The sequence below is a fragment of the Suricata suricatta genome, chromosome 9 (assembly GCF_006229205.1).
Source record: "Suricata suricatta isolate VVHF042 chromosome 9, meerkat_22Aug2017_6uvM2_HiC, whole genome shotgun sequence".
Classification (NCBI taxonomy): Eukaryota; Metazoa; Chordata; class Mammalia; order Carnivora; family Herpestidae; genus Suricata; species Suricata suricatta.
Genome location: NC_043708.1, coordinates 137,201,132 through 137,213,586, shown reverse-complemented (window position 1 = coordinate 137,213,586; position 12,455 = coordinate 137,201,132). Strand labels below are relative to the sequence as shown.

The 12,455-nt window shown below is 51.1% G+C and overlaps 1 protein-coding gene across 1 annotated transcript in view; it reads right to left on the bottom strand.

The window, feature by feature from the left end:
* Positions 1 to 12,455, bottom strand: part of ADAMTSL3 (ADAMTS like 3) — a 101,131-nt gene that overhangs the window by 86,242 nt on the left and 2,434 nt on the right. The window contains exon 2 of the mRNA XM_029952309.1: positions 11,404 to 11,504. Within this exon, the coding sequence (XP_029808169.1) occupies positions 11,404 to 11,472 (69 nt within the window). The 5' untranslated portion in view covers positions 11,473 to 11,504. The remainder of the gene's footprint in view (positions 1 to 11,403; positions 11,505 to 12,455) is intronic.

Sequence of the window (12,455 nt, the reverse complement as noted above, 5' to 3'; positions counted from 1 at the left end):
AGACAAATAGCTTATGATTTCACTCACATGTGGAATTTAAGAAACAAAGTGAATGAGTAAAGGGAAAAAAGAGAGAAAGAGATGAGCCATGAAACAGATTCCTAACAGTAGAGAACGTACTGATGGTGACCAGAGGGCGGGGGGGAGGGGACGGGGCAAATGAGTGACGGGATTAAGGAATATTATCTGTCATGAGGAGCACGGGTGACACGTGGAATGGTTGAGTCACTACCTTGTTTCCTGAAACTAATGTAACACTGCATGGTAACTAACTGGAGTTAAAATAAAAAGTTAAAAAAAAAAAAAGAAAGAAAATCCCGGGTTTACAAGATTAGATTAGATTAGTTGAAAATATTCATGGGGCACCTGGGTGGCTCATTTGGTTGAGCGTCCAGCTTTGGCTCAGATCATGATCTCCTGGCTCGTGGGTTCGAGGCCCACGTCGGGCTCTGTGCTGACAACTCGGAGCCTGGAGCCTGCTTCCGATTCTGTGTCTCCCTCTCTCTGCCCCTCCCCTGCCTGCGCTCTGTCTCTCTTTGTCTCTCTCTCTCAAAAATAAACATTAAAAATATATATATGTTCACTCCTACTCCTCACCTCCCCAATACACACACACACACACACACCCCTAATGTCTGTGGGAGGAGCATGCCTCCCACCCCAGTGATTTGGGGCTGAGCCTTACACCATGTCCTGGCTTCATAGCAGGTAAAAGTACCCCGCTACTCCCTGACTATGGCTTCAGCTATGTGAGTCGCTTTGGCCAATGAGAGGTTAGCAAAAATGAGTCCAGTAGAAGGCACAAGAAAGACCCCTGTGCACTTGGACTTGTCCCCGTGTGCATCTGTTATCATCAAAAGAACACCACCGCTGCTAGCCTGCTGGTCTCACGAGGGAAGGGAGAGACACATGGGTGGAGCCCCATTCTGAAAGTTCCCCAGCAGAACAGGCCCCTCACAGGATCAACGAATACAATTTTTTAAAATAGAGACATAAGCAAAATGTGGTCAATTCACATGTGTCACTAGATGAATTTCTCAGAACAACAGTCACAGATAAATTACAGACAAGCTGATCACTCTTTTAAAAAGCTCAGCAGTGGGGCGCCTGGGTGGCTTAGTCAGTTAAGCGTCCGGCTCCGGCTCAGGTCAGATCTCATAGTTCGTGGGTTCAAGCCCCGCGTCAGGCTCTGTGCTGACAGCTCAGAGCCTGACCCTGCTTCAGATTCTGTGCCTCCCTCTCTCTGACCTTACCCTGCTCACACTGTCTCTCTCTATCTCTCAAAAATAAATTTTAAAAAAACATTTAAAACATTAAAAAAAACTCAGTAGAAATACAGAGGTTTAAAGAAAAGATTTAAGACAATGGAAAAACTGAGCTTAGAAAAAGAATTGTGGAAATACAAAATAAAAACATTACAAATTTGTCTTTTTGGGGGGTCCCTGGGGGGCTCAGTCAGTTAGGCATTGACTTCAGCTCAGGTCATGTCCTACCAGTTCATGGGTTCAAGCCCTACATCAGGGCTGACAGCCTAGAGCCTGGAACCTGCTTTGGATTCTGTGTCTGCCTCTCTCTCTGCTCCTCCCCTGCTCATGCTCTGCCTGTCCCTCTCTCTCTCCCTGTCAAAAATAAATAAACATTAAATTTTTTTTAAAAATTTGCCTTTTGTCAAGTTTATTTTTGAGAGAAAGAGAGAGAGAGCAGAAGAGAAAGAGGAGCAGAGGGAGAGAAGGCTGTCAGCACAGATTCGACACAGGGCTCAACCCACAAACCATGAGATCAAGACCTGAGTCAAAGTCAGATGCTTAACTGAATGAGCCATCCAGGTGTCCCAAAACTTTACAAATTTGAAGATCACAGTAAAAAAAAAAAAACTTTTCCTGCACACACAATACATACTTCTAGAGATAAAAAACTATTTACATAAGAATTATTTACATCATGTCCAGTTGAAAATATAGAGCTTCGGAATAAAGAAGAAATGTAGATATCATGACAGACAAAGCCAGGCATGTACCAGGGGAAAAAATTGGATTTGCTACACAGTTCTCTTCAGTAATATTCAATGCCAAAAGGCACAGAGTCAATATTTACAAAGACCTCAGGAAAAAAAGTGAGAAACGTTTTTAACTTATTGTTGATTTTTTCTTGTTTTTAAGATATATGAACTATACGTATGTTGGACCTCCTTTCATCATTTTTCCTTTTGTTTTTAATTTTTTAATGTTTATTTTTGAGAGAGACAGAGAGACAAAGAGAGAGAGAGCACGAGCAGGGGAGGGGCAGAGAGAGGGAGACACAGAATCAGAAGCAGCTCCAGCTCTGAGCTGTCAGCACAGAGCCCGACGTGGGGCTCGAACTCACAAACCACGAGCTCATGACTTAAGCCAAAGTCGGACGTTTAACCAACTGAGCCACCCGGGCGCCCCTCATCATTTTTCTATTATCGTGTGTTTGTTTGCTCGTGTTTCATCTTGCAGAATACCCATTCTGTGTGGCACATCCCCAGTTGCTTTACCTATCGTGTTCCTATAGTTCCTCACGGGGTCAGCGCTGCTGAAGGACAGCACAGGGAGGCAGGGAGGGGACGGCATGAGGGGCGGGCCAGCCAGTGCTTCAGCCATCTTTGCTGTCGGGCTCTTCCTCTCACTGAGCTGTTTCCTCTTCTCGAGAACAGTAGCTCCATCTCACTGTCACCAATGGAAGGTCCAGGAGGTCCCAGAGGAGCCTCTAATCCACAGCTCTTCCTTCTGGGAAGTGCTGCTCCCCCCACCTCATCCCTTTCCCCCTTCCCCTCAGCTGCCTCCCTCTGCAAAAGGTCACCTTGAACATCTAGACCAAAAAAAAAAAAGTGTTTCAACAATTTTCCCCTTCGACTCTGGGTTAGAAGTCTTGCCATTTTTGGTGTCAAGTAAGGTCCCTTTGAGGACAAAACAACTGACTTCTGAGTCCCATCAGGGCCCCCAATCCCGCTGCTCCTACGGAAAGTTGATTAGATGGGCCCCATTTGTGACAGTCGCCCTGGGGAAGTCCCTGTCTTGCGCACAAGTTAAGGACACACAGGTCAGCCTCTGGGATCCCCTCTCACTCAGATCTAGAGTTGACAGAGCTCGGAAAAAAACACTTGACAGTTTGTTGAGGGGCCAGAGCCATTTCCTTGTTACACTGGAGACAAACTTTGTTCTTTCTGTTGTTCATCTGTTTTGTGTAGTTTTGAGGGAAAGAATCCTTGTTCCTCCCCCATGACACCAAATCCCATGTAAAACAGCAGGACTTTTGTGCTTGGAACTTGACCAAGTCATTCGGAAGACATCTGAACTAGTCAAAACTGTAATCATGAAGAGAGGTCTTGCCTTAATAGATTCTGAACACACTATAAATCTACAGAACAACAGCTTGTTTAAACATGTGGTATCAGTACAGGAGACACCTGTATTCCAAAGTTAAAATGTTAATATTTAAAAAAAAAAAAGACAAGAAGGCATAGACGTGTGTGTATTTTCTCTCCATTATTTCCAAGGATGACACAGAGGCAAAGGATTCTTAAAATAAGAGACTACTGGAGTAAACTGGAAAATTTTAAATGCCAGTGTATCCAAAATGTAAAGATAAAATATTAATGACAGAATGGGAAAATTATTTGTAACATCCGAAAGACAAAAGTTAATATTCTTTATATATAAAGAACACTTAGAAATTAATAAGAAATTCTCAGTAGAAAAACATAGGCAAAAATACGAAGACAAAATCTAATGGAAAACAACTTGACAATAAACTATAAATAAAAAATAAAAAAAAGATAAAATGTTACACTGTTTCTAACATCTTAAGAAAACCTTACGCAAAACCAGTAAGAAGGGGAGCCCAGAAGTATTTTTGAGAATCACTAAGAGTTCCCTGATTAAGCTGATATTGGCAACTTTTGCAAAGTATGAGCACACACTGACAGCTTTCTGTACGACAACCTGATGGGATAAATTTGAGGTCTTGAAACGGCACACAGCTTATGGCTCCCAAATTATGTCTCAACGAATACATTTTTCTAGAAATATACTCAAAGCAAATAATCACAGATGTAAGCAAGGATGGTTCTGCATGCACTTTCATGGCAGCACTATTCTAACAGCCGAAAAACTGATCAACCTGAAGGTTCAGCAGTGAAGAATTAGTTGATAAAATATAGCACATCCAATGACACAGTATTATCGAGACATTAAATATTACTATAGAAAAATATTTGAGGAATGGAAATATTCCTCACATTGTTAAATCTTTAAAAAATTATAACCAAAACACAGTATAATGAATTAATGGGTATTTTTAGCATTTTTGTCTCTCCCTATGTTTTCCACATATTTTCTAGTAAATATGCTTTATGTTTTCAAATCAGGAAAAAAATTCAATGGAAACTTCAAGAGTAAAGAGAATTTAAGGTCCTTTCATACTATAAATGAGTTTTTATTAATAAGTATTCTGCCTTTTAAAAAATTATTTTCAAAATAAAAGGCTATTATATTTATAAGTGAAGGCTTGGAGAACAAACACATTGCTGAGTATTTAACCACAATAATTTATAGCGTACACTGGCTGGAGCTGCTCAGTGCTGACAAATTCCAGAAAGTAATTGCATAAAATACTTGGAGAGGAAATCGCTTTATGCCTCCATGCTATTTATGGAAATTAGCATCTTTGTAAAAATAAACTGAGAGCAATCACAATCATAAACCTTGAAATGTGGTTTCCATAAGATGTTCACTTGGCGCTCGAAGACCCGTCAGCCACGTGCGGCGGGGACGCTGCCCACTTCTCTGCTATGAAGCAATCACACAGAATTGGTTCTTTCCTCTTGTAACTTTAATTCCTTCTTTTCTCCCTGACGCCTCCCTGCGGAGTCCGCACCCTGAAGTGTCCCCTGTGCTCAGACCTTCTTTCCCTCTCAAAGAACATCACATATTTCCTCTACTCAGAGCCTCACCTTCTGTCCTGAAAGGATTCCTTCAACCATCACCAACCATTTCACAAGATCAGAGTGAGTTTTCATTTTCATGTGTCCCTAAAACTTGTTCAGAACTTTAAGGAATCTCCAATTCTTCCCTATTTACATATAAATCACGCGATCACTTGTCAGGATCTATTTCAGTGGCTCTAAAACGGTTTCCAGGGGCGCCTGGGTGGCTCAGTCAGTTAAGTGTCCGGCTTCGGCTCAGGTCATGATCTCACAGTTCGTGGGTTCGAGCCCCGTGTCAGGCTCTGTGCTGACAGCTAGCTCAGAGCCTGGAGCCTGCTTCGGATTCTGTGTCTCCCTCTCTCTCTGACCCTCCCTGCTCGTACTGTATCTCTCTCTCAAAAATAAATAAACATTAAAAATAAAATAAAATAAAATGGTTTCCATACCCACTCTTGTCTACGGCTGCCTCCCACCCAGCCCCTCTCCTGAACGGAGCTGAAGGACTCATTCCCAACCCGGACCAGTGCCAGCTGCCTCCCGGGCACCCCCCGTCAAGGGCATCACCAGCGGTCCACGCGAATCTTAGCGGCGCCCCCCATCACCTGCCAAACACCCCCAGGACTCCACGCGTCCTGCCGAAGAAAGCCCTCCGTGTTGATGACATATGTCACCTGCTCGCAAGGTCCTCTCCAGTATAACCACAAACTGTCTTTCTTCACACCCGGTGCCGCCTCGCGCCCTACTCTTCAAACATACGGTATCAACGGAAGCGGAGGGGCAGAAACGGATTTAAGAGACGTGTCTGAGATGGAACAAATGGAAGTCGGTGGCAGAGTGGGCACAGGGCAGAATGGGCACAGGGCGGGGCTACAAAGAACACGCCTACAGTGATTCCAGGATTCCGGCTCGAGTGACCAGATGATGGAGAATCTAAGCACTGAGACAGGGTTGGGGGGAGGGGGCTGAGGACCTGCCCTTCAGGAAGTGCTGTGTTTGGGGCCCCCAGGGAACTGGCCGGTAGCTCATGGATATACTGCTGTGCAGCTCATGGAAGAGACAGACGGAGGCTTCTCAGAGATGCTGAGCCTCTTCCACTCAGGGAGCCCTTTGAGAAGGAGAGGAAAGGAAGCAAGGGGGGAGGGGGGAAGAAAGGAATGAAAGAAAACCCAAAACAGACTTATCAAGCTTGTGTTTTATTTCCAATGCTTACATTTATAAATTAACGTAAAACGAAAGACACTTTTTCATCTTTTGAGTGTTCGTAGAATCTTATTTGGAGCATTTGAAAGCCCGAATCACTGTGAGACCCAGGCCCCCTGGTGATAAGCCCCAGGCGGGCGCCTCTGGAGAGGAAACCAGAGGAGGGATGGAAGATGCCCATGGGGGAGGGGGGGGGATTTGAGGACAGCAGAGATGACGTGCAGAGTCTGGGACTGAAGCCGGCACAGAGAGCCAGGGAGCGGAGGCCAGAGAGAAGAGGAGGAAGGGGCAGGTGTCACAGTGACAAACCAGGAGAGGGCACCCCTCCATTCTTCCGCCAGATTCTCGCGGGATCTACCCAAGGACTCCACGTTGAGGGACGGGCCCTGGGCGCAACTTGTAAGAAGCTGGACTCCGCCTCCAGGCCAAGCGTAGGTCTTTCTGCTCGGATCGTCATGAGCGCCAGTCGGCACGGCTTGGAACATGCATCCAAAGTCACCGTGAAGGGGCGGTCACGCAGGGAATGCACGCATGACATAAACCCAGGGCACCCAAAGAACTGCACCCAGAATAAAACGGAAGAAGAGAAAAAGCGCCACGAGATGTATCACATGTGCAGCAAAGCACACTCAACCACGGAAAAAGGGCTCTAAGGAAGATTCAAATAAGTAAGCAAAGCCGTGAGCATGGATGTCCAGCACAGAGAGCTGACGGCAAAGACAGGCGACCAGCCCATCCTGGAAACAGCCCAAAGGTCCAACAGAGGAACTATGACAGTATTTCCCTAGGCACAGTGCCCACGGCCACTGCAGATGGAAACGCAGACATATGTGTGCTGACAGGGAGAGATGTTCATGATACACAGACGGAAAATGATGATGTCGAACAGTGTGTTTGATCCCAGTAATCAAAACATAATCACGTCTCTCATACTTGCACATAGAAAAAGTCTGGAAGATCACACCTGAAAACACGCACAGTTATCTGGGTGATGGGGTAAGGCAGATTTTTTACTCTGATTTTCCTTTCATTATCTAGATCTTCTATTTTTCTACAACTGAAATTTTCATGCACATAATTTACCTGCGAGTTATCAGTGATGCTTGACCCGGATGTCAAGCTCTGGCACCAAGCTCGGTGGATTCATCGCTGTCATTCTCATAAACCTTTCCCCTAGATGGGGAACGGCGGAAAAGTGCCCCAGAACCTGGCTGGGGAGCTCCGAAGGTGGGAGACCATGCATGTGAGAGGAAGAGATGGGAAACGGTTCTCCCAGAAGTTCCGCGGGGCCGTGAGAAGCGACCGTGACCAGTGAGAGCAGGTGTGCACGGCGCTCTAGCCGCTGCCCATGCAGGACGTGTGTTGATCAGGAGCCCGTGACACACCTGTCACCGGAGCTGAGTCTGCAGCCCTCCTCTCCCGGGTCAGCGGAGAGGTTCTGAGGGGGAGGGGGTTTCTGCACCTAAACTTGGATTCTACCTTCTGATGCAACAGGACGATGGGGTGGAGGCTAAGTGGTCGGGACTTGTGTTCGTGGTGGGAGAAGGGAAGAGCCAGCACCAGGACGAAAACCACAGCCCCCTAGGCCTTCACCAAGATGACGGCCACCCAGACAGAACTGCCGTCAAGACCTGAGCTGCCAAAATATCCAGAATCACTGAGACCAGAACCCCCCTCCCACCTTGATTCCAGAACGGATGGGAACAGAAGGATGGATTCAAGACCAGAAATAACATCAAGAGCAAAAACAACACAGGAGGAGATCAGTGAGACCAGAACCACCTAGAAGAACAACCCTTAGAGCTTCAGAACCACTGAAATTCGAATCACAGGACAAGGACCACCACCACCACCAGCACCAACCAAAGCTCAGTGACTAATTTTGGAGTCGAGATATTCAAGGGGACCCTTCCCAATGACCTTAGGACCTTAAGGGCCAAAAAGGTGGCAAAGAGAAGGTAAGTGCCTCACACTCTAAAGAGAGGGGCCACCATCAGGCGGACACCTGCCGCAGAGCTCGCCAGGAGGGGCGCGGCTACGTCCTGTGTCTCATGGTCACCACCTCCCCAATCTCTCAGCCGGACTGACTCACTGAAGAACCAGAGCGCTCCTGGAGACTGCGCAGGGGACCTGCAGGAGGAGACAGGCCATCCCCTCCCCAGACGGGCGTCCGCTCTGCTGCTGTGTCCCCGGGCCTCCCCGAGCAGGAAGTGGAGAACTGAAGGTGGCTGGCGGGACAGAGAGAGGGCAGCACGGAGAGGCCGATGCCTCCGCCATCTGCACAGCAAGGAAGCATGAGTCTCCTGTGGGTCAAGTGGACACAGCAAAGGGAGCTGGGGTGTCTTTACCCGAAGGAGAGTTGACACGCAGCACGCTACTGCAGGTGTACCAGACGCGATGTGCCAAGTCCACCCGTTCTGCCAGGGAGCTGGGTCTAGGACACCTTGCTTGCACCCCACCCCACAAAGCTGCAGCTGTGGGCGAGCTGGACCTCCTGCCCCAGGAGAGGGAGGCCCTGCAGAGCCCCCTGAAGAAGTCACACGTGCCACTCAAGGGCACAAGAGTCGCCGAGAGCCCAACAGGCACGGTTGGAGCCAGCGACTGGCGCCATGTTTACAGGCGCGGAGGAGGGATGACAGCTTCCCAGCGAGCGCTGGAGCAGTGGTAGCTGACTTCTCAGGAGAGACCGGGGTCCCCAAGGGCAGGGTCTGGAGCAACAGGACACCCCCAGGGCCCACGACACAGGAGGGGTGAGGGACCAGTACATTGCTCCAGAAATGCTCAAGAACAGCCCAGAAGAACACCGGGCTGCCCGCCTCACGGCTTGCTCTGCGATCCATCACAGCCCCTTGCGGTCAGTGAACGTGAGAGGTTAAGTTTTCCCTGATTTAATAAAGGAAATCTACTTTTTATTCAATGGAGTTGGCACATCCCTGTTCCTTGCCGTTCAGCCTCACGTCTTTAAATTCCCTCCCAGCCACCTAGTGGCCACACTTACAAGGCACCGGGAGGGGCACCCAGGGTCCCTTAAATGTGGGGCTCATGATTTAGGCTCAGGTCTTGACCTCACCTAGGTGAGATGGAGCCCCGGGTCAGGCCCCTGCTTCAGATTCTCTCTCGCCCTCCCTCAGGCCCTCCCCCCACTCTTTCTCAGAAACAAAACAAAGGGGAGAGATCAAAGAACTCCTCAGGGCCCCCCAAACACCAACCAAAATCTCAGGATATCCCAGAGGGCAGCTCTGAATCAAACCCCGGCCGACCCTAGGCAGACAACCAAGTGCCCAACCCACAAGCAGGTTCTCAGGACGGACCTCCCCGACCCTAGAACATTCTCCCACCGCCCCCACGGTGAGACTGCGCTGGCTAATCCCACCCACACCTGCCGGGAACTCGGTGAGACGGCCGGCCCCGCCTCCTTCCAGCCTCTGCAGCATCTTCTCCCTTCCGCTGACGCCTCCTGAGCGCCCCCTACAGTCCCACGGCGGAAGCTACAGGCAGCGCTCGACCCTGAGGCTAAGAGGCGGCCGCCGCAGAGAGATCGCCTTTATTGCACACGTATCACATGCCAGGCACGGTCTTTGTCACTTTTTTCCACTTGCACGGGATTAGCTCCTCCAAACAATTCTCTGAGGTCGATACCCCTCTCTACGGATGTGGAAACAGATGCAGAGAAGTCTGTGCGGACGGGCCAGGCGGTGGCGGAGCTGGGATTCGGGCCTCGGATGGTGGTGTGGTCTGAAACCTTTCACGATCTCCTGCCCCATACAGGGAAACAGCGCTGCCAGAGGCACACAGATATGGAAAAATCCAAAAGAGGCCACTGAGTGATTCAAGCTGGGCACACGCTGCCCTTGGCCAAAGGTCAGCGGACTGCCGCAGGGCACAGTGCACTTTTATAGGGGGCGAGGAGACAAAATGAACCGCTGGGCCTTGAAGCCTCGCCCCGTTTGACCAGGAATGAGTATCTGACGCCTGCACGGCCTGTTTCAGATCCGCTGGGCGGAGAGAAGGGAGTCCCCACCACGTACCCCCACTCGACAGCTCGCTGCCTAGAGAGGCCCGAAAATCATCCTGGAAGTGTTTTTGTTCTAACAAAATGTGCCTATCGGAACGGGATTACGGGACAGCATCGATGAAAGAGGGTCACGGGGGAGAAACTGTACCTTGACAACCAGTTTCCACGAGCCACCAAAGCCGTGGGGCCCTGGGGCCGCAAGAGGCTCAGAAACAGTGTGGCCAAGACGGTGAGCGGAGAGTCCGTCCTGTCCTGCTGTCTCTATATTCACGCGGGCGCCTTCATTTGACAGACATTAAAGCCCCCCGAAAGGGCCAGGTCCTTTGCCAGGCCCTGGGGGTACACAGGCCATACGCCCAAGAAGCCACATCCGAAAGAGGGGCTGCCTCGTCTAATTCACACGAGGTCCCGTCCTGGCTCGCAGCGGCCCTGAGGCCCTCGCACTAAGACAGACTCTGCACCTTTAGACCACGGGCTCCGAACTGCTTGGTGAAATCCAGGTGCAAACACATTTGCCGGGCTTTCAGGGCTTTAAAAGACTGGGTGGTTTCCTAGGAAATCTGGATGATCCTGCTCTCTTTAAAAAGTAAAAGATACGGCAATTCTGGGCTCGCATTCCCCCGTGGCCATGACCGCTGGAGCACAGCGGAGGCCCTGTACCCAGACGGAGCATGAGCCCTCCGCTTCACCACTGTCTCCACCCGTCTCTCCAGCAATGCCACCTTCCCCCCTTTATTCCGGCCTGCCCTGGAGGCAAAGGGGGACGCAAGGGAGGAGCCCGGCCCTCCCAGGCCCAAGGGAGAGACGGGAGTCTAAAGAAAGGACTGCAAAATAGTGTGATAGGTGTTCGCACACATAAACTCAGAATACTTACTTAGTGGCTGAGCAAAGGCTGAGAACTGGGCTCGGCCCCTTCACAGTGCCCTGGCCTTTAGCAGTCTAGCCTCTGCGGGGCACATGCACACGCCATTCTAGACTGAAAACACAAGGGTCACAACAGCCCCCAAGTCATTGCCGGTACGTGGCATCCCAGCGGTCCCAAGGCCCCCTGCTCAGGACCGGGAGAGGACCCACGGGATTGGGATCACTTACAGTCAGGAAATGCTGTTTGCTGGGTGTGAGGGAGGAAATGAGAGTCTCCTTGGTACGGGATGAACACGACTCGCACCGTATCTTAGGTGAGCTAGGACAGTGCTCTAAGCAAGCTGCCACTCTGCTTCCCCTCCGGGGCCCACAGTACCTGTAGGAGGGCCGAGTGCATGAAGACGGTCCAGGTCAGCGGCCACCAGAAGCTCCCCCACGAAGCCATGGGGGCCAGTCCGCTGGGAATCTCTCCTGAGCCTACAAGACAGGAAGAAGTCGGTGTCCAACCAGCCTGCCCACCAGCGGCAGCACCCGTGACTTAAGAGACCCATCAGAGCAAGGAACCCTGAACCACCCCCCTCCCCCCCAACCCCCCCCTCCCTCGCCCTACAACGTCTTGAAAAGGTTCGTGCAGATTCAGGATGGGGCACCGACCACCAGGTACAGGCCACGGAGGGCTGCTGTTAAGAGGCATCCACATCACGGTCAGGAGGGCAGCTGGACCTGCCTCCCCTCCCAAGTGCAACCCACAGGGCCGGCCTGTCCTCCAAAAGCGAGCCGTCCCTGCCCCGCCCACTTTCCAGCTCGTGTGTCAGCAGCAGGGTGTGGCGACTGGCACCGGCTCAGGAAGCCAGCCCGGAGCCGACCATTAGGGCACCTGCCAGCTTCTCTGACTTCAGGCAAAAATGAATCTGAGGCCAACTAAGGCAGTTCAGAGAGGGGAAGGGGCCTGCCTCAGGTCACAGAGCAAGGTGGCGCCCGTTCTAGAACAGTCCAGGGCTTTCCCCCCAGCAGATGCCACCGCAGGTACACTGCCCAAGCCCCAGACCTGCAGCCGCGGCGGTCGGAGAGCCGAGTGCAGGGGGAGGTTCCGAGGGCACGGCCTCTGGCGCACCATCTGCCAAAAGCAGGCGCCTGCAGAGGCGCCCTGCGCCCGGGGTGGGGGTGGGGGGGTCTGCGGAGTCCTCCTGACAACGGACAGGGAAGGAGTACGAGCCGAGGCTGGAAAAGCCGAGGTCACACTGCCTCTCGCCGCGCCTCGCGGGCGCCTTGGCGGAGCCGGGGTCCGGGGGCGGGCCGGTGGCTTCTCTCCATCTGGAGAAGGCATTAAGGGCCTGGCCTAATGCGATCCGCAAATGTGCTGCTGTTTCCGACCTGAGGCGGCGGCGCCGGGCCGAAGGGAGGCGGCCGGTGCCGGGCCCGGGCCCC